The sequence below is a fragment of the Gopherus evgoodei genome, chromosome 3 (genome assembly GCF_007399415.2).
Source record: "Gopherus evgoodei ecotype Sinaloan lineage chromosome 3, rGopEvg1_v1.p, whole genome shotgun sequence".
Taxonomy (NCBI): Eukaryota; Metazoa; Chordata; order Testudines; family Testudinidae; genus Gopherus; species Gopherus evgoodei.
This window is the reverse complement of record NC_044324.1, coordinates 180,904,320-180,926,891: the sequence shown is the minus strand read 5'-3', so window position 1 is coordinate 180,926,891 and position 22,572 is coordinate 180,904,320. Positions and strand designations below refer to the sequence as shown.

At 45.9% G+C, this 22,572-nt stretch overlaps 2 protein-coding genes across 2 annotated transcripts; one reads left to right on the top strand and one right to left on the bottom strand.

Annotated features, from left to right (window-relative positions):
- Positions 1–2,572: 2,572 nt before the first annotated feature.
- On the bottom strand, positions 2,573–3,981 carry LOC115649055. The gene is made up of 2 exons (XM_030557581.1): positions 3,383–3,981; positions 2,573–3,201 (listed from the first exon to the last, which is right to left on the bottom strand). The coding sequence occupies exons 1-2, from the start codon at positions 3,841–3,843 to the stop codon at positions 2,985–2,987; spliced, it is 678 nt and encodes a 225-aa protein (XP_030413441.1). The 5' UTR covers positions 3,844–3,981; the 3' UTR covers positions 2,573–2,984.
- A 1,255-nt stretch (positions 3,982–5,236) lies between these two features.
- Positions 5,237–17,039, top strand: LOC115649426 (protein PXR1-like). The gene is made up of 5 exons (XM_030558366.1): positions 5,237–5,318; positions 12,939–12,991; positions 14,049–14,132; positions 14,385–14,477; positions 16,477–17,039. The coding sequence occupies exons 1-5, from the start codon at positions 5,237–5,239 to the stop codon at positions 16,525–16,527; spliced, it is 363 nt and encodes a 120-aa protein (XP_030414226.1). The 3' UTR covers positions 16,528–17,039.
- Positions 17,040–22,572: the final 5,533 nt, after the last annotated feature.

Genomic DNA, 22,572 nt, shown 5'->3' with positions numbered 1-22,572 from the left:
CTGACATATGGAACAGACAAATGTAACCTGTGTATACGTCCACTCCTGTCCAGTTGTGACCTGCACATATAAAATGCACCAGAAAGACCAAGGACAACAGAGGGACAGGGGACACCCAGAAATAGATGTCTCTGTCATTTGGCAGCATGCATCTTCCACTGTTTTGGCACTGAGTTTGGTTATTGTGTTGTACATTTTGTGTGCTGCTAGTCAGTCTTTCTGGTTCTTACTTTGGTACCTAATAACTACATGTTTAAAATAAAGTGTTGAATTTGCACACAAGACTACAGTAGCAAGTTTTATTATATGTAGTGTTAAAGGTGGCATAAACTTTAATAAATGTCATCACATACCCATTCTCAATAAACCACAGCAGAGGCTTGCCTGCTGCTCATGTCCCTGCCTGCAGGTATATGGGATCTTGGGGAGCAATTACCACACAGGTGGGGTGCAAAATAAACTTTATTAAGAAAATGCAAAAACAGGGAAAATTTAATAGTGAGGGGTATGGGGTTTGTTAAGGTAGGCAATTGGGGAGGGAGTTCTTTTAGTATAATATAGGGGTTTCAATAGTGGGGTACAATACAGTGGGGTACAATACAGTGGGGTACAATACAGTTGGTAACCAACTAACACTGAAGTATAAATGTAACCGGTAGCTAACAATTTCTAGGTAAAGGGTGTGTCACAGCAGCATATAACCAACTAACAGTTATGGGTAAAATGTGTTAAATAACCAACAACTTTAGGTAAAAATGTGTCACAGTGGTGTAAATATAAATGTGAGGTGTGTGAGAGAGAAAAAGGGTAACCAATGGGGTTTTATGCTAGACTTCAGTAATACAATTGAGGTTTGACAGCAGTAGGAGCGGGGTGAACACGTGGGGGAAGGGATTAAAAGAGAGAGAGAGAAAGAAAGGCAGTGGTAGAGGAATGAGGTTAGGGGATGGGGGAAGAGGAGCACGTGGTGGAGCAGAAACCAAAGATAGAGGCGCTACAGAGGGAGATTTAAACTCAGGGAGACACAGAGAGCAGACAGGCTGCAAGTTTAAACAGCAGAGAGACTGCAATAAGTGACTGGGGAGCTTAGGGGGGGGGGAAATTGGGGCAGTGGGAAGACAAATTCAAATAGTAAAAACCTTATCTATCCCCTAACTTAATCAAACTTATATAAAATGACAAGCAGCTACAGAATACAACCAGGCAATGATTTTCTAAACTTATCTTAACCAACAATTAGGCAACACAACAAATATCACAGAAACTTACAAGCTCTACAATCTTAACAAACTATGACTTATTAAAAAAAAACAAGACTATGGTGCACCTTATGCTATGGGGAGGTTACAGAGGGCAGAGTGGTATGTATCCAGGACCCAGCTCCAAAGGAAGCCAAGGGATGGTAGCTACAGCGGTGGATACAGCTGAAAGCAGAGAGCCCCAAGGCAAAGCCCACAGGAGCAGAGCTTAGCAGTGGCAAAGAGCCCTGTAGTTTAAGAGAGGTTTTAAGACACAGACCAAGGTTTAGCTTGAGTCTGTGTGCTGGGGAAACAGAGCCAGCAGCTAAAATAATAAAATAAAAGTATAGAAAGTTTTACAGAGGGATTCTTACCAGTCCCCAAGGCAGCAGCAAAGGCAGAAGCAGCAGCAACATCAGAAGAGGCAAGGAGGGTTCGGTACAGTCTCAATAATCAGGAGATCTCTCAGGTAGCAATTCGTTTTTCGTGGGGGGGGGGGTTCAAAAACGGGGGTACGCTCAAAAATAAAACGAGAGCGGAGAAAGGACCCCCCAGAACCCCTGGCTGATCAGACCAGGCAGCAATGCAGGAACCTTTCTGAGGTGTGTTTCAAAAATGTCTGGTTTTAAAGGCAAACTTGGGCAGTTTCCCACCAGTAATCCTGATAGGCTCCCTCTGTCACAGGGGAGGGGGCACCAGGGAAAAACTGAAGGTAAGCCCAGAGACATGCCTGGACATAGTCCTGTGCAATAGGTGACTCAAGAGCACATGAGACTATGACTCATGCCCAGGATCTTAAAACCACAATAGGCCTTGCAGCTCTGGACATTGCCTACCCTACACCAAGCCCAGGTTCAACGAGGTGATAACAGGACTAACCCTTTGAAAAGGGCAGTGGTCCCATTTAGCATGCAGCACAAGTGGCCATCCCTTTGAGAAGGGCAATGGCTCTTGTTAAACAACTTAAGGGGCCCTCCCTTTGAGAAGGGCAGTGGCCCTGGTAAACAACTTAACAGCCAGGGAAGGGCGGCCACAGGAGAACAGAAAACAAAATGGAGTCTGGGGAAACAAAATGGAATAGGGGAATAGCTGTAACTGACATGCCCCCCTGGCCGACCTGAACGGGCTGTGAGGGGGATGTCCCATGCAAAGACCAAAAAAAGGAAAGAAAAAAAAAAAGAGGAAAAAAAAAGGTTTTACAAGTCATTGTCTTCGTAGTATGGAGGTGGTGGTTTGCTGCTGTCCAAGGGGATGGAGGAATACCTCACCTGCAAAGGCAGGGCTGACACAACCTTATGAGTTAGCTGCTTGACCACTGCTATCCCCAACAGAAAGGCCACAAGAACAATAGCCACAGTGATAAGCCACTGCTTGATGGACTGAGCCCAGGTCCCCAACCCCCAGCTGGACCACTGAGCTTGCCACCAATCCCACTGCTTACGCTCTTTACGAATCTGGACGGCGAGGGAGGATAGTTGGTCAGCCACGGCTGAGACATTGTTCCACCCAGGCTGAAGGCGCAGGCAACATTGTCCTTTAAAGCGAGGATCGAGGTCCTCCAAGGCGACACAAAAGTCCTTCTGTAGGATGGTCTGGATCAGAAGACGGTTCTGCTCGGCGTAGTTGGCTAGGATAGTGAGGGCGTCGCTGGTTCGACGAAGTCCTTCTGCTGTGATGTTGGTGAGGGCTTCCAGACCAAGCGACAGTCCACGGATTTGCTGTAAAGTTAAACTGTATGAGAGGGGGTTAAACTGTATGTACCCTCCTATGACCATCTCGGTGGCTGACTTGAGTCGCTCCCATGCGGTGGCTGTTCGTCGTTTGCGTGGTGAGGAGAAGAAGGGGCGACGGTGGTGAAAGAGCCCTCCTCCCTTTATGACGAGTTGCCCGATGGCACATACCCCCTTTGGGAATGCGGGTAGAGCAGTCCGGGCAATGTTGTTCCCACAGAGCCACACTTGTCCTGGGGAAGAGGGTAAAAACTGGTCATGGATGGAGCTTCGCTGGGGGGATTTCTGGCCAGGTGGTATATCGACCTCCATCCATAGTAGGCTCTGACCTGTCTCAGTTCTACATGGGTCTGAGCTGTGGATAAGTATTGGGTGGGGTTAAACACTGTACTTGTTGAAAGATGATTAATAAACCTGGTGAACTCAGTGCGGTATCTTGAGCTTCCTTTCTTGGGGTTTGAGTTAGGCCGAGGTCCTATGAACCATTGGGTGCAATTGGGATACTGCCCCAACGGAGTGGGATTGGAGAAGCCAAAGAACACGATGCAGGGGGCTGCTGGGAGTGGTCCTGTCACCGCAACAGGGGCGAATGAGTTGGGTCTTCGGTCGTCGCTGGTGGTGTTGCACGTGAACAGAGGCCGATGAACCCAGTCTGTGTTGTTGCAGGCTGAAGCTGGATGCTGTGGAGTCAGGTTCGTGAGGGGGAGGAACTCCCAGAGGAAGGGGGACCCTCCCTCTGAGGCCTTTGGTCTTGTACAGGCAACACAATCGTGTGATGGGGGGACATCTGACAGGTTCCCGATGAGGACCTCCTGTAGGGCGTAGGCTCTCAACCAGGTAACCAGGGGGTTTTCTCGAGGCGGGGCGGCAATCATGGCGACTGATTCCTATGGAGACATAAAAGAAAAGTGGCCCATCTAGGGCCTGTTATGACCGAACACTAAGCCAGTTGTGGTGGACCAGGTCAGGCTTGCCCCGTCCATCTATTTGAATATGATAGGTGTTAGGGAACCGGCCAGGTGTGATGATGATGGCTGCTAGTGGAGTGCAGGTTCCCTGGGCATTGGGAATAGAGACCCACACTGGCTGAGAAATACTATAGGCAGGTTTCCAAGGTTCCCGTGGTTTAGGAGCAATTTCTGGCCATCGGCTGTATGCTGTATTAAGGGAAATGAGGGCTTGAGGCAGGATCCGGTCCCACCCCTTGTAATCAGGGGTGCCAAGTATGGCCCGAATCTGGGTCTTCAGCATTCCGATCCGTCTCTCCACGACTCCGTTGCTTTGGGGGTGATATGGCAGGTGGGTGTGAAGACGCACCCCCCACTGGGACACCGTCTGGTCTATAGCTTTACTGGTGAACGGTGGCCCTCCATCGGTCTGGATCTCTTCGGGTGCCCCCCAGGCAGCAATTACCTGGAGAAGGGCTACAGAAACAGCTGGTGCAGTAGATCGCCTGAGGGGAGAACACATTAACTGACGAGACCCTAGGTCAACTATTACAAGCCCCTTTGGATACTGTTTGGCACCCGGGAGGGGGCCGATGAGGTCCATCTGCCAGGTTTTACCTGGGCTAAAGTGCTCAGGGCTATAAGCACCATGAGCATAGACAGGCTTGTTAGTGACTCGTGCCTGTTGGCAGCTCAGACACCCTTGAACAGCTTGGGTGCACTGCTGCCTAGACACGCTCGATGTTCGTCTCCCTCGGTCAGTCAACAGCTGATGTAGGGCATGGGCAGGCAGGTGCCCCCACTCTTTATGAAGCCAGGTGATGAAGGGATCACTGCAAGAGATAATGTTAACCTGGGATATGTTACACTTATATTCTCGGAGTTGTAGATCCAGGCTGGAATGAAGAGGGTTACTGTCAGACCTGTGTGAAGGACAATGAGTAACAAACCATGGCAGCTTGGACTGTGCTGCCAGTTGAGTAATCTGTGCCCATATTTCTTCATGAGCGGTGGGCCGTCCTTCTCCCATCAGGATGGACACGCAGTAGCTTGAGTCCACTTCCAGGACCACGCGTGTTTTCGGGTGGGCTGCCACAATGTGAGAGGCTGCCAGTAGGACGCCTTCTGCTTCGGCCTTCTGAGCTGAGCTGGAAAAATCTAAGGGTTTAACTTTGAGGGTGTTACAGGTAGCACACAGCATTCCTGCTCGGGGAGAAGGCGATGTGCCCCCATCAGATACAATCCAAGGGGCATAGGCACTCAGTTGGGCAATAGCCCCCGGCTCAGTGGGAGCTGCAGTGGAGGAGGACTTGAGGGCCCAATGTCCAAATACCTCCTGGGCCTGGTAAACGAGTCGCTCCCAGGTAGCAGGGGCTCCCTGGAACTGGGGGGCCGGGGTGAAGGTGAGGTATGGGAGAAGCTCCACATGAGGCCCCTTTAGGGTGCCTGTGGCAGATTTACCCCATGGGAGAGCACACTGGACAGCAAGCATGGCAATGCCCACAGGCCCATAACGATATTCGGGTCCTGACAACTTCCGGGCCTGATTGTGGACAGGGAGGTCCTCTTGGGACACAGTTACGGCCACATGGTCTGAGGACACAGTGAGGGTAATCTCAATAGGGTTGGTGGGATTCCATCGAGCCAAGGTGGGCCCAGAGCCCAACCAGGCAGCCAGGGAAGACACCGCCTGCTCGGCCTCTGGTGTCCAAGGGGTTTTAATGTTCCTGGAGTATTGCTGCAAAACAGATAGTTGTGGCAACAAAGCAGCAGGGAGAAACTGTCTGTGATAGTTAATTACACCTAACACATGCTGCACTTCACGTCTGGGGGGAGCTACCCCCAAGGGGAAAGAATTCGTGAGTGGGTGGTAAGTTAAGTGGCGTAGCTGTCCCTTTTCTACAGTAAAACCTAAAAACTGAAAGGTAGAAGTAGCAGTGAGGACACTTTTAGGCAAATTGAGGTTCCACCCATCGGTGGATAAAGCGGCCTGAACCTGTTCAGTGACCTTTTGTACTTCAGTTGGTATGGTGCCAGTTATAAGAATGTCGTCCACGTAATAGACAACATGAATGTTGGGGAGGGATGGTACCTTCTCTAATGTGCGGGTTAGGGCCTCGCTGGCACAGGCAGGTGAGTTTTTGTACCCTTGGGGACACGCTTGCCATTGGTACTGGGCTCCCTGGTAAGCGAAGTTTAACAATCCCTTGGGGTCATAGAGGGGGATCTGATAAAACATATCTTTTAGGTCTATTGTACAGGCCCATTGGTTAGTGTCGTCCAGTAGGATGCGTTCTATAGTGGGGATATCCCATTTGGCGGCGAATGCTACTGATCGTATGTGTTTGTTAGCGGCGCGATAATCTATAACCATCCTGTACTCATTGGTTTTGTGTGGTTTTGGGATTCCCCATGCACTGGACAAGTATTTGCTCGCTGACACACGCCGAATCTTGTTATCATTAAGCAATGTTTCAATGAGCTGGGCAATGTGTGGTTGACCTTCTGGGGCTGTGGGTATGGGTCTGTATTTCCAGGGTGTGGGGTTGAGAAGTTCAGGTTCATGGGGGGCACTGGCACCCGATAGGGTGACTGGTAGTGCATCAAGCACGGCTTCGGCCAGTTTAAAACGCCGTAGCTCCTGAACCCCAAGGAGTGGCATGGGTCCCACTAGGGCCCGAAATGTTACTGGTGTGTGGCCTATGGTTGCGTGTACCTTTACTTCTGCACGGGGTTCTGTGCTGTTGAGGCCTTGCACATAAATGGTGTGTCCTGTGGGGGTGTGAGGGACGTGAGGAGGAACAATGGACACCTGTGCCCCCGTGTCCAGCAAAAAAGGGATGACAAGACCCTTGTCAAAAACTAGCGGATAATAGGGGCGGGGGTCCCCTTGCCGGGTGCTGGCCGCCGCCAAGCACCCGGCCATTACCCGTTTTTTGGCTGGGAAGGTTCTGAGCGCTCTTCCCATCCCAGAGCTATGGCAAAGGCTCTTTGCTGCTCACTATTGAGCTTACGTACAACCTCCTTAGTGAGGCCCTTGTACAATAAGAACCCAAAAATTTTGCGTTCTGTAAATGAATGCTGTGAGTACTGGGGCCTGGGTTGTGAACTGGCATGTGGGGGGTGTGGACTGGCGTGTGGTGGGGGTGGACTGATGTGTGGTGGGGGTGGACTGATGGGTAGAGCTTGGGCTGAGGGCCATCTTATTTTCTCGAGGGCTTCATAGAGTCGCCCAATGGGGCGCCTAGCATACCCCCTTAGCCACAGAACTGCCCCAGTGTCAGGGGTGGTACTGCTATCCATGGCTAAGTCAATGGCAGCTTCGTCTATGGGTATCTCGGTGGGGTCAATAACGTGTCTGAAGGCATTGACCTGGTTAATCTGAGCCTGAGTAAGCCCCAGAGGGTGTTGGGTAGGGGACCACAGCATGATGGACCCCCCTGCGATGGCACATCTGAGGGAAGAGATGTCCTTGACGCTTCCTCTGGGGACTTGGATCCCTTGAAGGGAGTGCTGTAAATGGAGGAAGGCCAGTGCTGGGGCGGTCAGGGGCCATGCAGTGTTAGATATTACCAGGCTCCCTGAGAGACCCCTGGACCAGCTACTGGTCCTGGCTAATACTATGCCCTCTTCTCTATCCACTAACTCTTGTCCGTTTTCCAGAGCCAGGCGGCCTAGCCACAGTAGTGGTGGCTCATTGGCCCCCCTAGCGGTGTCCGAGATGAACTCCTTCATCTCTGCTTTGGAGCGAGGTCGGAGTTCTGTCACCTGTGTGGTATTGCCCTGGTTATCAATCTTTATACGACTGATGGATACCGGCAGGGCTTCACCAGAGGTGACAGTGGGTGCAGGTTCATGGGCTTGGGCCTCTAGAGGGGCTGAAGGTAAGGCTGGGTATAGTGGGGTTTTCTTGAGGGGAGATGAGGTCTCTGGGTGGGTATATGGGGGTGGTTTTTCAGGGGATTTATTGGGACTGGGCAGGCTAGAGGTCAGCAGTGGTCCCTCCTGGCTAGCCTGGCTAGTGGCCTCCTTGGCTGAGGTCATTAGGGCCCCATGGAAAACAGTTAGTTTATCAAGGGCCTGAGCCAGGATCTCATAGGTAACTGTGGCTACCTTTTGGGGCTTATATATGTCATGCCACAGTTTCTTGGGCTTTCGAATTTCATCCAGCTTCTGCACCAGTTCTGTTAATATCTGGTGGGTGGGGGACCCCTGCAAAATTCGAGGTTCAGGGGCAAGCTTAGATGGAGCCCCCCCGCAGGCTTTCACAACCCTTCCCACCTCTCTCCAGAGGCGGGTGGGATCTGAATCTGCGGCTGGCTCTCCTGCCTTAGTGCAGACTGGCCGGAGGCTGGAATCAGCAGGGCTGGCCCTGAATGTGGGGTGGCAGGTTAAGAGGCACCCCACATCAGTGAGCCCCAGGTGGGTGGTATACACCCTGGAGCTCTGGCCTTTGCCAATAGTACAGACCCATTCTAGGGCCTTAGGCTGCTGTTTACTTTGCAGCAAGTGGTATTGTAGGTGGTTGGTCTGATCTTCCTCTGTCCCAGAGGTCTTGGCCTCTTTCCAGAGACAGGGAGGGCAGTAATTGTTACCCCAAGATCCTGTTCGTGACGCCATGTCCCTGCCTGCAGGTATATGGGATCTTGGGGAGCAATTACCACACAGGTGGGGTGCAAAATAAACTTTATTAAGAAAATGCAAAAACAGGGAAAATTTAATAGTGAGGGGTATGGGGTTTGTTAAGGTAGGCAATTGGGGAGGGAGTTCTTTTAGTATAATATAGGGGTTTCAATAGTGGGGTACAATACAGTGGGGTACAATACAGTGGGGTACAATACAGTTGGTAACCAACTAACACTGAAGTATAAATGTAACCGGTAGCTAACAATTTCTAGGTAAAGGGTGTGTCACAGCAGCATATAACCAACTAACAGTTATGGGTAAAATGTGTTAAATAACCAACAACTTTAGGTAAAAATGTGTCACAGTGGTGTAAATATAAATGTGAGGTGTGTGAGAGAGAAAAAGGGTAACCAATGGGGTTTTATGCTAGACTTCAGTAATACAATTGAGGTTTGACAGCAGTAGGAGCGGGGTGAACACGTGGGGGAAGGGATTAAAAGAGAGAGAGAGAAAGAAAGGCAGTGGTAGAGGAATGAGGTTAGGGGATGGGGGAAGAGGAGCACGTGGTGGAGCAGAAACCAAAGATAGAGGCGCTACAGAGGGAGATTTAAACTCAGGGAGACACAGAGAGCAGACAGGCTGCAAGTTTAAACAGCAGAGAGACTGCAATAAGTGACTGGGGAGCTTAGGGGGGGGGGAAATTGGGGCAGTGGGAAGACAAATTCAAATAGTAAAAACCTTATCTATCCCCTAACTTAATCAAACTTATATAAAATGACAAGCAGCTACAGAATACAACCAGGCAATGATTTTCTAAACTTATCTTAACCAACAATTAGGCAACACAACAAATATCACAGAAACTTACAAGCTCTACAATCTTAACAAACTATGACTTATTAAAAAAAAACAAGACTATGGTGCACCTTATGCTATGGGGAGGTTACAGAGGGCAGAGTGGTATGTATCCAGGACCCAGCTCCAAAGGAAGCCAAGGGATGGTAGCTACAGCGGTGGATACAGCTGAAAGCAGAGAGCCCCAAGGCAAAGCCCACAGGAGCAGAGCTTAGCAGTGGCAAAGAGCCCTGTAGTTTAAGAGAGGTTTTAAGACACAGACCAAGGTTTAGCTTGAGTCTGTGTGCTGGGGAAACAGAGCCAGCAGCTAAAATAATAAAATAAAAGTATAGAAAGTTTTACAGAGGGATTCTTACCAGTCCCCAAGGCAGCAGCAAAGGCAGAAGCAGCAGCAACATCAGAAGAGGCAAGGAGGGTTCGGTACAGTCTCAATAATCAGGAGATCTCTCAGGTAGCAATTCGTTTTTCGTGGGGGGGGGGGTTCAAAAACGGGGGTACGCTCAAAAATAAAACGAGAGCGGAGAAAGGACCCCCCAGAACCCCTGGCTGATCAGACCAGGCAGCAATGCAGGAACCTTTCTGAGGTGTGTTTCAAAAATGTCTGGTTTTAAAGGCAAACTTGGGCAGTTTCCCACCAGTAATCCTGATAGGCTCCCTCTGTCACAGGGGAGGGGGCACCAGGGAAAAACTGAAGGTAAGCCCAGAGACATGCCTGGACATAGTCCTGTGCAATAGGTGACTCAAGAGCACATGAGACTATGACTCATGCCCAGGATCTTAAAACCACAATAGGCCTTGCAGCTCTGGACATTGCCTACCCTACACCAAGCCCAGGTTCAACGAGGTGATAACAGGACTAACCCTTTGAAAAGGGCAGTGGTCCCATTTAGCATGCAGCACAAGTGGCCATCCCTTTGAGAAGGGCAATGGCTCTTGTTAAACAACTTAAGGGGCCCTCCCTTTGAGAAGGGCAGTGGCCCTGGTAAACAACTTAACAGCCAGGGAAGGGCGGCCACAGGAGAACAGAAAACAAAATGGAGTCTGGGGAAACAAAATGGAATAGGGGAATAGCTGTAACTGACAGCCTGCATGTCAGCTTGTAGGTTCATAACACTTCACGCCAGGCTACATTCCTGATACCTCCAATCCTGGCCCTGAACCATCTACACTCCAACAAGCACAACCACTCCAAACAGATGTCTATCCCTCTGAGAGTTCTCAGCCATCTCAGTTGGTGGAAGGATCCCCACAAGGTTGGCATGGGAGTCCCATTTTTGTGTTCACCACCCACAAAGACCATCACCACAGACACCTCCCTAGTGAGCTGGGGAGCTCATCTCCAGAACCTCATGGAACAAGGCAGATGGACACCTCAGGAGTCTTCTCTTCCCATCAATCAGAGCAGTTCGGTAGGCATGCATCCACTTTCTACCCAAGATCAAGGATCACTTGGTCAGAGTCATCATGAACAGTGGAGTGTCCATGTGCTACACAAACCTCTAAGGAAGAGCAGGATCCCAGTCCTTGTGCACAGAGGCAATACAAACTTTGGAACTGATGCATAACCCACCAAATTGACATTCCATCAGCATATCTGCCTGGTCTGCACAACACCATAGCAAAGACGCTGACCAGACATTTTTGCTAGGATCACGAATGGGAACTGGGTGATCCGATCCAATGAAAGATTTTTCTTGCCTGGGGATTCCCAGGGATAGACCTCTTTCCAACACTGTTCAATACAGCATACCAGGAGTTCTGCTCCAGGGGAGGATGTAGCTGCAACTCTTTAGGAGATGCCTCCCTCACCTGACCCATTGGCCTGGAACTCTGTTCTGTGCCTTTCCCCTAATACAATTGTGCCTGAAGTTCCCAAACAAAGTAAAGCAAGAGAAAGCAGTAATCATCCCCTGAGCACCAACCTGGCTGAGGCACATATGGTTCCTGGACCCGATTTGCCTGCCTCTGTGGCTACCTCTTTGCTTGCCTCTGACCACAGACCTACTGACCCAAGGACTGGGCACAGTAGTCACCGCAGTCTATCCATACTACATTTCAAGGCCTGGTTCCTCGATGGCCCTTGGGCATAGTGTTCTTTCAAAGTACAGAATGTGCTGTTTGAATAGTAGAAAACCCTCCACAAAAAAGACTTACTTGCAAAAGTGGAAGCAGTTCTATTCCTGGTGCACCCCGCAGATATTATCACTGTCTGAGTCACACCTCACTTACTGAGTTTAAAAACGCTGAGTTTGTCACTGAGCTCCAACGTCCACCTGGCTGCTACTACAGCTTTTCACTTACCTGTTTCGGGGTTTTCAGTATTCATACACCCTGTGACTTCAACATTCAACTTTAACCAACCTATTTCCTCACAACAGAGACCCTACTCCACCGTGGGACCTTAATTTAGTTCTCAGCGCTTCAGGAAACCACCCTTCAAGCTCATAGCGAGTTCTCTCATATGTAAAATGAGGATAATCCCAACCTCTCACTTCACAGAGATGCCAAACTACTAATGTTTGCAAAGCACTAAGATGCTGTAGTGATTAGTGCCATAGAAAAGCCCAGGAGGAAATTAATTCTGTCTTCAGAGCAGGATTTGAATAGTGTGGAGTAAACAAGGCCTAGGGCCACACGTTGAACAAGGATAAAACAAAATAACGCATCACTGCCCATTAATTGAGCACTGTCCATCCTGTGCACTGAATGAGTCAGGGGTCCTGTGGAAAAAATAATGTAATTATATAATTAAGGTCTGTATCAATGCACAGGGGGTCCAAAATACTGGTATTTCTTAACTTTTGAGTGCTTTCCACTGCAGCATTAACAATCTTTTAATACATCCTTTTTAGGTACTAGTCTAAAGAAGTTATAGAGCTAATTGCTTAATTTTAGTCATTATAATCTGGTTTCTGGACTATCAGCTTGGCAACCCCTTACACAAAGTCAAAATTTTTCACAACTCTCCTACATATGCTAGAAAAATAAAAATAAATAAATGTATACATGATAACAACAAGTCCATATAATTTGTGTGTGTTTTGAGCGGTTGACAGAATACTTGACTTTGAAGGGGAAGGGAGGGGAGAATGTGGAAGCAAGATTGTCTTTGCTTTAGATTATAATAAAATTTTCCATGGCTCATGACCCGGTAACTGCATTTTGTAACCACTGGGAGTCATATACCTATCCGTTGAGAAACACTGATCTAGATAGTATGTTGGATAGGTTCATAATTTGCGACAGTAGCTGCAGAAACAGATAGTGTTTGTTTGAAATAATATAAATATATTGATGCAAGTAATCACTGGAGGTGAATTACAGATTTATAATGTCAATATTCTACCACGAGGTGGCAGCAAACTTAGTTTGTGTTTTGCGTCATTTTGTGTCAAGGTTCATATATTTTAGCCAAACTTAAGTATTCTTTTCTTACTCACACTTGCAACACTGTCCCTTTCCTGCTGTACTCATTTCAATGTTTTATATGTAAAATAATCCATATTTTAAAAATTGTAAATTATAGACTTTTTTTTTCTTAGATTCTCCCAAGTCTAAATCAAAGAAAAGGAAAAAAGAAAAACGCAACAAAAAGGTAAATATTTGCTGACAGAAATAAATAGCAATCCAGGCAAAAAAATTTAGATGCTACTGTATTCTGGTGTGATTAAAACTCACCTGGGAATCAAAATAAGGAACATAATTGTTCATTTAAAATGAGACATTTCTGTGGTGATATTAAATGAACTGAAATTACAATGTACAAATTGACTGTTTCAGAGGAAAAATTAAATGGAGCTGCTTCTAGTAGTGTCTGGAATGGGTGCAGGTAGAATTTAAGGCACTCTTTGAGAGGAATTGGGGACCCTGGTATGAGTTCTATTACTGACCTGCTGCCTCTGTCTATGCAATCACTGCATTACCGGTATGAAACTTCTTGTCAAACACCTTGGGGACCTTGTGTGACTGGTGCTATATAAAACAGCATCCAATTCTCCTGTGGTAGCTTTGCTGCAATAAAAATGCCATAATGGGATTATGAGTGAAGACAGTTACATCTGGTCTACATTTCTGCAACCAGCTCCATCATTTAGCAGCACAGAAAGGAATGAATTCACCATTATGTTTAGAAATGTATTAGTTTCAGTTCCACCAAATGTTTGTGGACATCAGAAACAAATGATAACTTTTTGAAAGTAATGTGGAACACACTACAGATTTTCCTAAATTCTGTTTAAGATTAATAAGCTTGTTGTATCCATCAAGAAAATATAAGCAGGTTAGATATAATAATGTAATCTGCATTTTGTTACTGTCATAGACTTTTTATTTCTATCACTTTCTGCTCAGGGATTTCAGATATTTAGTGAGGCAGGGAGGACCAGACCCCCCAAAAACAGTGTCAGGGAACCTACCACCACTTCTGTTTCCTGGGATCATGGGGGTCACTAGGCCTTAACAAACATCAGCCTCTTTGCTGTCCCCCCATTAATACATCTCCCAGAGTTGGTCCAGGCATGGGGAGCTATGGCAAACGTGACTTCCAGGACAGTCGCAGGAAATTTGTGAGTTCATAGATATTTGAGTTGGGTTTTTTTCTCTTGTGCTTCTGTGAGAAGTATGAGCTTTGCATATGTGTCTTGTACTTGTAGAAGAGGAAGAAAGAGAACAAGCTGAAGAAAAAGAAAGAGAAGAAAAAAAAGAGAGAGAAATCAGGGCCTGTCCAGCTTTCCAAGGTACATGTGCTGGCGTCTGTTTCATAGTGCTCTGTTACGCTCCCGTTCCTCCCCATGCACAAGTGTTTATGAAATAAAAGGCCCACCAGGAAATGCAGTACAGCATGCCTAGCTTCTGCGCTCCACGAGAGGGAAGTTAGTGTCTGTTCCTTGCATGATAATAAAATGTGCTTATTAATATAATGTTGTTTAGAAAAGTGTGAGCATATTTTTATTCTTTGAAATGTATCACAGTGCATGATCTTGTTTTAGTACCTTAAAGACAAAAAGAAGACCGAAAACTACAGTATGATAACAGGAAAAAAAATTAAGATGAAAATAAAGAAGAGTAAAAAGGATAAAGAGGTAAATGGCTGAAAATGGTCTGTATGTCCCAAAAGATGGAGTACAGTTTCTTTTTTAATATAATCCCAGATCACTTGCATTGTGTAGATGAGCTGATCGTACTTTTAAGAGCTTTAAATTGAGTGCAATTTTTTATGTAGTTATGGGGCACCAGACAGAGACTAAATTTTAGTTCCTTGGGCATAAAATAATTGTATGATGTGTGCATGGGCTATTGTGATATTCAGACATGTAAAGGGTGCCTATCTAACTTAAGTTAGAAGCCTTGAGTTCGCTGCAGTTTTCTCGTAACCAGTTCATGGTTTTCTCCATTGGTGTGATTTATAGTTAGTTTTACTTTTAACTCTTCTATGAAAGAGGGAGTACTGCCACCTTCCCAGTGTCTTGGGTTTGTACATTTGGGCCTGGTCTACACTGAGGGGGGGCGCAAGCTAAGTCAATCTAAGTTACGCGACTTCAGCTACGAAAATAGCGTAGCTGAAGTCGACATACTTAGAACTACTTACCGTGGTGTCTTCACTGCGGTAAGTCAATGGCTGATGCTCCTCTGTCGACTCCGCCTATGCTTCTCACTCCGGTGGAGTAGCGGAGTCGATAGGAGAGTACTCGGCAGTCGATTTATCGTGTCTTCACTAGGCACATAAATCAACCCCCGCTGGATCGATCTTTCCAGAGGTAAGTGTAGACATACCCTTGGCTGTGTTCCTTGCCCCCATTTTCTTGAAGTGTGTGAGGCTAGTCATCGCTGTGCAGGTGTTGAATGGGAGAAAAGAGGATGGTACTCCACACACTCTTTCCCCACAGCTCCAGAGCTGCTGGATCATTCTGTTAAGATGGTCAGCTGTGAAATAGTTAAATTTTGACAGTTAAATAGAGGCTTGAGAGTCACAACCCAAATTATATTTCCACACTTCTCAGCAGTGCCCCTTGTTTGTCTGCAGTCTGTGAGACACCAATCAGCAGGTATTCAGTTTGGCTAGCCAGTGCTATTGAATTTGAGAGGCTAACTGTTCAATGATCACTGCTCACTTTATAGTTGATATATTACACTGACCATTTTGAGGTTAGATTTAGTCAAAAATATATTGTTTGGCTATTGTTGCCCTCAAGCCATGCTGAATCTGACTTGATTTTGCCACTTTTATCCTAAGAATCAAACTGCCTGATGTCTAGATGATGGTACTTCATAGTTCCTTATCTGATTATTTATAGTGGCTGTGATACCTACTGTTGATGAGGTCAATACATTTGTGCCACTTGTTCAAACAATTTAGTATTTGCAATAAAAGTTTTGTTCATAAAATTACATTCTGAACTGTGACTCTTTATATCATAGGTGTTGCTACTTTCAGAAAAACAGAGTGAAACCTGTATAAAGGACAGGGGCGGCTCCAGGCACCAGCGCTCCAAGTGCGTGCCTGGTGCGGCAAGCCACTGGGGGCGCTCTGCCAGTCGCTGCTAGGGCGCCAGGCAGGGTGCCTTTGGTAGCTTGGCTGCAGAGAGTCCACTGGTCCTGCGGCTTCGGTGGACCTCCCGCAGGCACACCTACGGGAGGTCCGCCGAAGCCGCGGGACCAGCGGACCCTCTGTGCTTGGGGCGGCAAAATGTCTAGAGCCACACCTGATAAAGGACCACCCTTAGAAGGCATCCTGAGGCGGCATATCTGTCCTGATTCTTCAGTGCTTTGCACCCAGTATAGCCATTTTTATCGTGCAACACAGGATCATGATGTCCAGCCATCTGGATTTGGTAGCAGTTGACATCCACTTTACACAGGTGTAAATTGCTACACAGAATGCAAAGCAGTGGAGTATCAGGCCCATTAAGTACTATTCTGTGTCTGTGAGAAAACTACTTTTCACTGATTTTCTGTTTCCCTTGAGTGGTCCTTTAAGTTTCTGTGTAATGGAAATGTACACTTCCAAGCTGACTTCTTAACAAATTAAATTGTTTACCGAACAAACGAATGATTTATAAGAACTGCTTTTCTAATCCACAGAGAGACCGAAACCGTGCTGAACTCCTCGATTTCCTAAACTCTGCCTTGTAATGGAAAGAGTGCCGAGCAAGGACTTGTAAATCTCCCAAGCCAACCGGTCATCCTGCCTAGCAAAACACAAAAGAAACTCAGGGAAAAGGGCACCATTTGTGACAAGACCAGACTCTTGTGCTGTGAAGACAATCAGTGTCCTTTACAACTGGCAAAATGAAGAGTTACTGCTAACTTGTTTATTAATATCCACATCCTCCTTTTGAGATCCTAAAGTAATAGCCAAGTTGCAATGTTGTATGAGTGCTTTAAATGTGTTGCTGATGATTATCTGAAGTGAAATGACATTATTGTACTTCAGCATATCAAATACATCCCAGAGCTGCATGCAGAGCACACTCATAATTTTAAATGTCTTTAATGTTTGTGGTAGCTGAAACATAGCAGAGTACTAGAAAAAATAGGTGTTTCTGTATATATCTTTCTTAGTAGTGATTTTATTTGTTCTAACGACCATGATGACTCTTCATGAATAGTACATCTACAGAAATGAATATCTTTTTTAACAATCATTTCAATATGTTGCTTTCTCAAAAAGTTTGAGACTCAAGCCTTCTCACGGGTGTTTATTACCATTTGTCAAAGCTTGGTAACAAATTTATAATTAAAATATTCTAGAGTAATAAAAACATTCGCTGAATATTTTTATTCAGAACTAGAAGCAGAAAGGACTCCTCCTTTGGTGCAGATCAGTTGTGTTTTGAACACTAGTGCATACACTTCCTATGTCTAGATTGCTACACATTCTGACATCTAATCACTTTTACAAGTGCCCAGGCTTCAGGGAGAGAGGCCCCAGTGTACCTTGCAACAGTGCTAAGAGCAATTAACTTCAACAGGACTTTCACATGTAGAATGATCATACGATACATGGGCCCTAGTTCATAAACACAGGCAAGAACACTTGGGGCTGAGTTTGAACACGGGTACCAAGGTATGTGACATGTGAAGAATCACAGCAGGGTGCCAAGGAGACTTTGTGAAACCTTCATACAATCCAGAAGCCAGTTTTATAAAGTATTTGATGTTAAAAATGTGTATATGGATTCCAATAACTAGAGAATTATGATTTAGCAAAGCACTTATGTCCATCCCCATTCAGAATAGTACTTAAGTGGGTGCTTAGTCCCATTGGCTTCAGTGGGGTTTAAGCACATGCTTAAGTGCTGTCCTGTATTGGGGCCTAGGGAAGGAGACGGGATTAGGAAATCTAGGTTCTGTTCCTTGGTCTACCACTGACCTGTCACTTAATCACTTTCCATTTTCCTATTGGTAGAATAGGAGTGATAACATTTATCTGTGTAAAGTGCTTTGACTCCCTTGGATGAAAAGTGCTGGAGAAGTGCAAAGTAGTATGGAGTAGCACTAACCTCTTGGTCATTAAAGTTGAAACTGGATTTTCATTATAATCCTGATTTCCATCCCATTCCCATAAGAAACCAATGTCCCTGCAATTTCACAGGTATGTTGTATGGAAGGCTAGAATTGCTCTGGGAAGTATTGGGAGAAAACAAAATTTTAAATTAAAGAGCTGTTTTCGAAACTCCCCAGAGGGTTGACTTTTTGCAAAAACTAGTTTTCAGCTTCACATATCTTCAGAATGGCTTGGCCTACAAACTCCATCTGTGTCTTGACTTGTCAGTCCTGCTGGGGAGAGTTTAGCTGTTTTTGGAAAGGGGGGGTGTTTTGTGGGGAGTGGAGATTTGGGGGATTATTGGGATGAATACAAAGATGGGGTATACAGATCCCGCACTACAGTCCCCTTCCCTGCCTTATGAGAACAGGGGTATGAACACTGAAAGGTGGGGTAAGACTCCTGCTAAATGTCCAACCCAGTTCTGAAAGATCAGGAAGAAACTAGTAGGAATTTGGGAAAGTGACCATCTTGCTCATACAGGGCTGCACTTCTTTTTAAGCAGAATATTTGGGTATTTCAGATCCCATCTTAAATAAGCCATTCTGTGCAGTTTTGCTCTGGGTTTGTGATGTTGTGAATTGGGATGGCGTAAAGAAAGACTGCACAGAGAAAGCCCTGCCTTAATAGCATCATATTGTAGCGTTTCTCTTTGTGGTGCTGTATCGCCATCCCTAAATGCTCAAAATCTTGAGTCAGGCCCCCAGAAAGAGATTTAAAAATAATTATTTGGGGAGTCTTTTTATTTGCCTGTTGTTGGGTTTTTTTGAGCCTTCAAGGTTCACCCTGGTCACAGTTCCAAGTTTTTCACTGCTAGGAACGGAAATATTTTTTTAAAATGAATTCTGAACTTTTTGTGTGAGAGTTTAAGGCCAGGAGGGATCACCAAATCACCCGGTCTGACCTGCATATCACAGCCCACTGCCTGCCAGCCATTCACCCCCCTTATGTCCAGGAGTTGGGGCTTTAAGAGAAGTGTACATTGCAGGAGCTGGCAACATGGGTTTATCTTTGTTTCCTGTTACCAAGGGCTGCCATGTGGGCTGTATCCACACACAGCTGTTTTCACAGTTATATGGCACAACCATTTAAAATATTTTTGAAGGTTTGTAAATATCAACATTCATCTGCAGGTCAGTGTTGCTGCAGCAGCTGGGTTGAACTGGAGGTGGGGGGCATGTAATGTAGGGTAAGAGATCTGGATGAAACTGGAAGGGACTAGAATGATTGCATATGTGGATGGGGGCTGGAGAAACAGTCTGGGTACATAGATGGGTAGTATGGAACATTCTTCAATGGGAACAAAAGCTTCCTACATGCTTGCACCACCACCCCTCCTGGGGATCACAGCTAAGCTAACCCCTAGATTTAAACTTTTGGCACTTAATTAAAAAAAAACAAATTTCCAAACATAAATCTGAGTTTCAATCTTACCTTCTTTTTCTTTATGATTCTGTGGAATCCAGCTGCCACTACCCTCCCCGCAGTTTTTTCTTTACAAACTTCCTAGCCTTCTCCCCCCCGGCCCTTTTAAAAATCTTTTTAGGAACTTTTTGAACACTTGAAGAGTGAAGAGATTCAGCCAGGTCCTAATGGGAATACCATCCTCTACCATTTACTCTTACCCCATTCTGTTTGCATTGGCCATACAACCTTAACTTTGCCCTACCTTGCGCAAAAAGTAAAAGTAGAGGTTGAAATAAGTTACTGGAAACAGAGAGTGTCCCATTCAAAGCCCCCACTTCCACTATACCATAGCACAATACGTACTACAACTTCATCCTGGACCAACACCAGCACAGAACTCCGACACAACTTAATGTTCCCAGGGAATGTATTCCTCTTGAAATCCTTACTTAGATACGTGGGCAGGTTTTCAAAAGTTCTTACCCAACAGCTAAGGCTGGATTTTCAAAAAAGCTTCTCTCTCATTTAGGCACTAAATGAAATGGCTAGAATTTAAAACATGCGTAATTCCCCTCAGAGCTGCTGGATGCTAACCGCTATTGAAAATTCATCCATTTATTTTTTAGGTGTCTAAATGGGAGCTGCTGAGCACAGAGCTCTTGAAAAATCTGGGCCTCAATAAAACCAAAAAAAAGGAAATTTCTGTCTATATCCAACTGCATATTTCCATGATAGAATGAAACAAAGGAACATAGATGTGGGAGTCATTGGGGTGGGAAGATCAGGATTAATGAAGGTTTATTTAGCTGTGAAGAATAGTGTTTATTCTTGCTCAGTTCTTTACTTGTAAAACAACCCAACTATTTAAAAGGTGTAGATTTTTTGTAAAAGAATTCTTTGTGGAGGGAGGGGTGTGGGTGTTAATATGAATATAATGAAACATACTTTCAGACTTTAACCATTTTTTTGTTTTGTTTGGGAAGACATTACTTTGCAGTGTGTAAAATATTTCTTGATGCAGAATCATTAATCTACCATGCATTATTTGAGGGCAAAAGAATCTGTACTTTTTTAAAAATGAAAATTTGCTGTCAATAGTTAATTTTCAGATACTGTTGTTTCCGTTGGTGACAGTTCTGAAGTGCCCCAGCAGAGGGCATCATTGTCCATTTGAAGCCTGGGAACGTTTTAAGACTTGCAAGTGGGTTGTTGTTTTTTTTGTTATGAAACTGAACAACCCCTGCAATTTGACTACAAGGCCCTGATCCTGCAAAGACTTGAGCACATGTTGCTTTTTTGTGCACCGTTTCTAATGACTTCCTGTGATTTTTTAACCCAATTTGTTGTTATTTCCCCACGGTTGGTTGTACTATTGAGAGCAGAGCCCTCTGGGCTATCTCTGATTAATGGAGGGCAGAGTTAGAACCCAATATTGGTTTCAAAATCACTGTTTTTAACTAGAATACATCTGCAGCATAATAAACAGCTCAGCTCTATCTTTAGGGCCTTCGGGCTAGCAAGGGAATATGAAGGGCCAGATTTTCAAAAGAGTTCAGTTCCTATTTAGGCACCCAAGTGGAGTAGCTAGATTTTTCAAAAAGGGCTCAGTACTGGGGGCTGAGCTTTTTTGGAAATCTGGACTTTGCTGTTCACCATCTGTTTAACAAACCATTTCAGGCTTCTGCCGCCATCTCTATATGAGAACTGGATAAATAGCACGTAGCAATGGAAACAGTGTCACATCTCGATTTAACGCAGAGGCGGACCAGTGAATGTCATGAAGTAAAATGGCAGCCTTTTTCTGCATGATGCATCATTTGGTAGTGGAAAAGGGAGACGTGTGTGATCAAACCTGTGCTAGAGATGGCCCATGCCTGCACTACAGCTTCCACCACTGGTACCACAAATATAACCACGCTCAGATTTTCCTAGCACAGACATAGGCCAATGAGCACACGTAGCAGCAACAGGCACTTCAGTGAGATCAAAAGGTTGTAGCTAGAATTGTGTAGTAGGAGTGAAAGCCAGCCTGACTTTCAGTCATTGGAAAGGATCCTGTCACCACAGCATGCTGCAATTCAGGATTACAGCAGGACCAGTGATCGTAGCGCAGAGCTCAGCCATTTCTTTGGGAAGACTTCCACTGTTGAGAAACAACAGACTGGCACCTTTAGAGGGAGAGCTCTTTGGGGGCAGGGACCAGTGCACTGGGGCCCTGACCTGGCCTCTAGGCACTTCTGGGATAGAAAGATGAAGTAATACTCTCCAGGCTTAGCTGCACTGATGCAGAAAAGCACGTACACATTTTCTCTCATGCCTCTGCTATGCCAGTCACTGTGCAAGGTTAGATTATTTGGAAAAGCTGAAATGTAATTCTGACTGAACTATGGAGGTGCCCCTTGTATTAACTAGAGTGTTATAAGGCAGGAGAAAGGAGAGAGCTTCATAAATCATTAATTTATAAAGCCGAGTCACACAACTTTCATAAATCATCACCTGTTTCACTGCTTACATTAGAGCCCCCTCCCACTCCATCGCTGTCCTTATTAAGGCCCCTGAGCCTGAAAATATTTACACATGCTCAGCACAACTTCAGAAGGACCACTCACCTTGTTTAACATCAGCCAGGTGCACATGTCTTCGGGGGATCGGGGGCTGAGATATCCCTTAGTGTTTACAATCTGTTACTATATATGGGCCAGATTGTGGCCCAGTTACGGTGGCTGCACAAGGAAGTAAAGTGTCCTTTGTGCCAGTGACCCACGCCAGGGTAGCAGCACCAGGAGGGTGGCAAGCTCTGTAGCGCTGCTACCACTCCACACTGTACCTGTAGCTGGGACTGGGCAGGGCTTTGCAGGTCCTTCCATTGCATGTGGAGCAGAGCAAAACCAGGAGCCACCCAGAGTCACTATCTGCTTCCCAGGCTGCTCCTGGGGCAGCCCAAGCATTCATTGCCCCTTGCTGGGCCACCTGGGCTCTGTGTGAGCTCTGTATGTACAATGCCTGGCACATCGGCGCCCTGGTTCTGGTTGTGGGCTCTAAGCACTACTACACAGTTAATAATAACACATGCTAGCATCCAGGAGCAAATACAACCACAGCAGCGACTTTAATGAGCACGAGATTAGAGTGAAACCATCAGTTTCCTCTCCTCGCTCGCCCATTTTGAGGTGCACCGATTAATGCACAGATCTGATTGGAAACAGCTTCTTTAAGATTTAAAT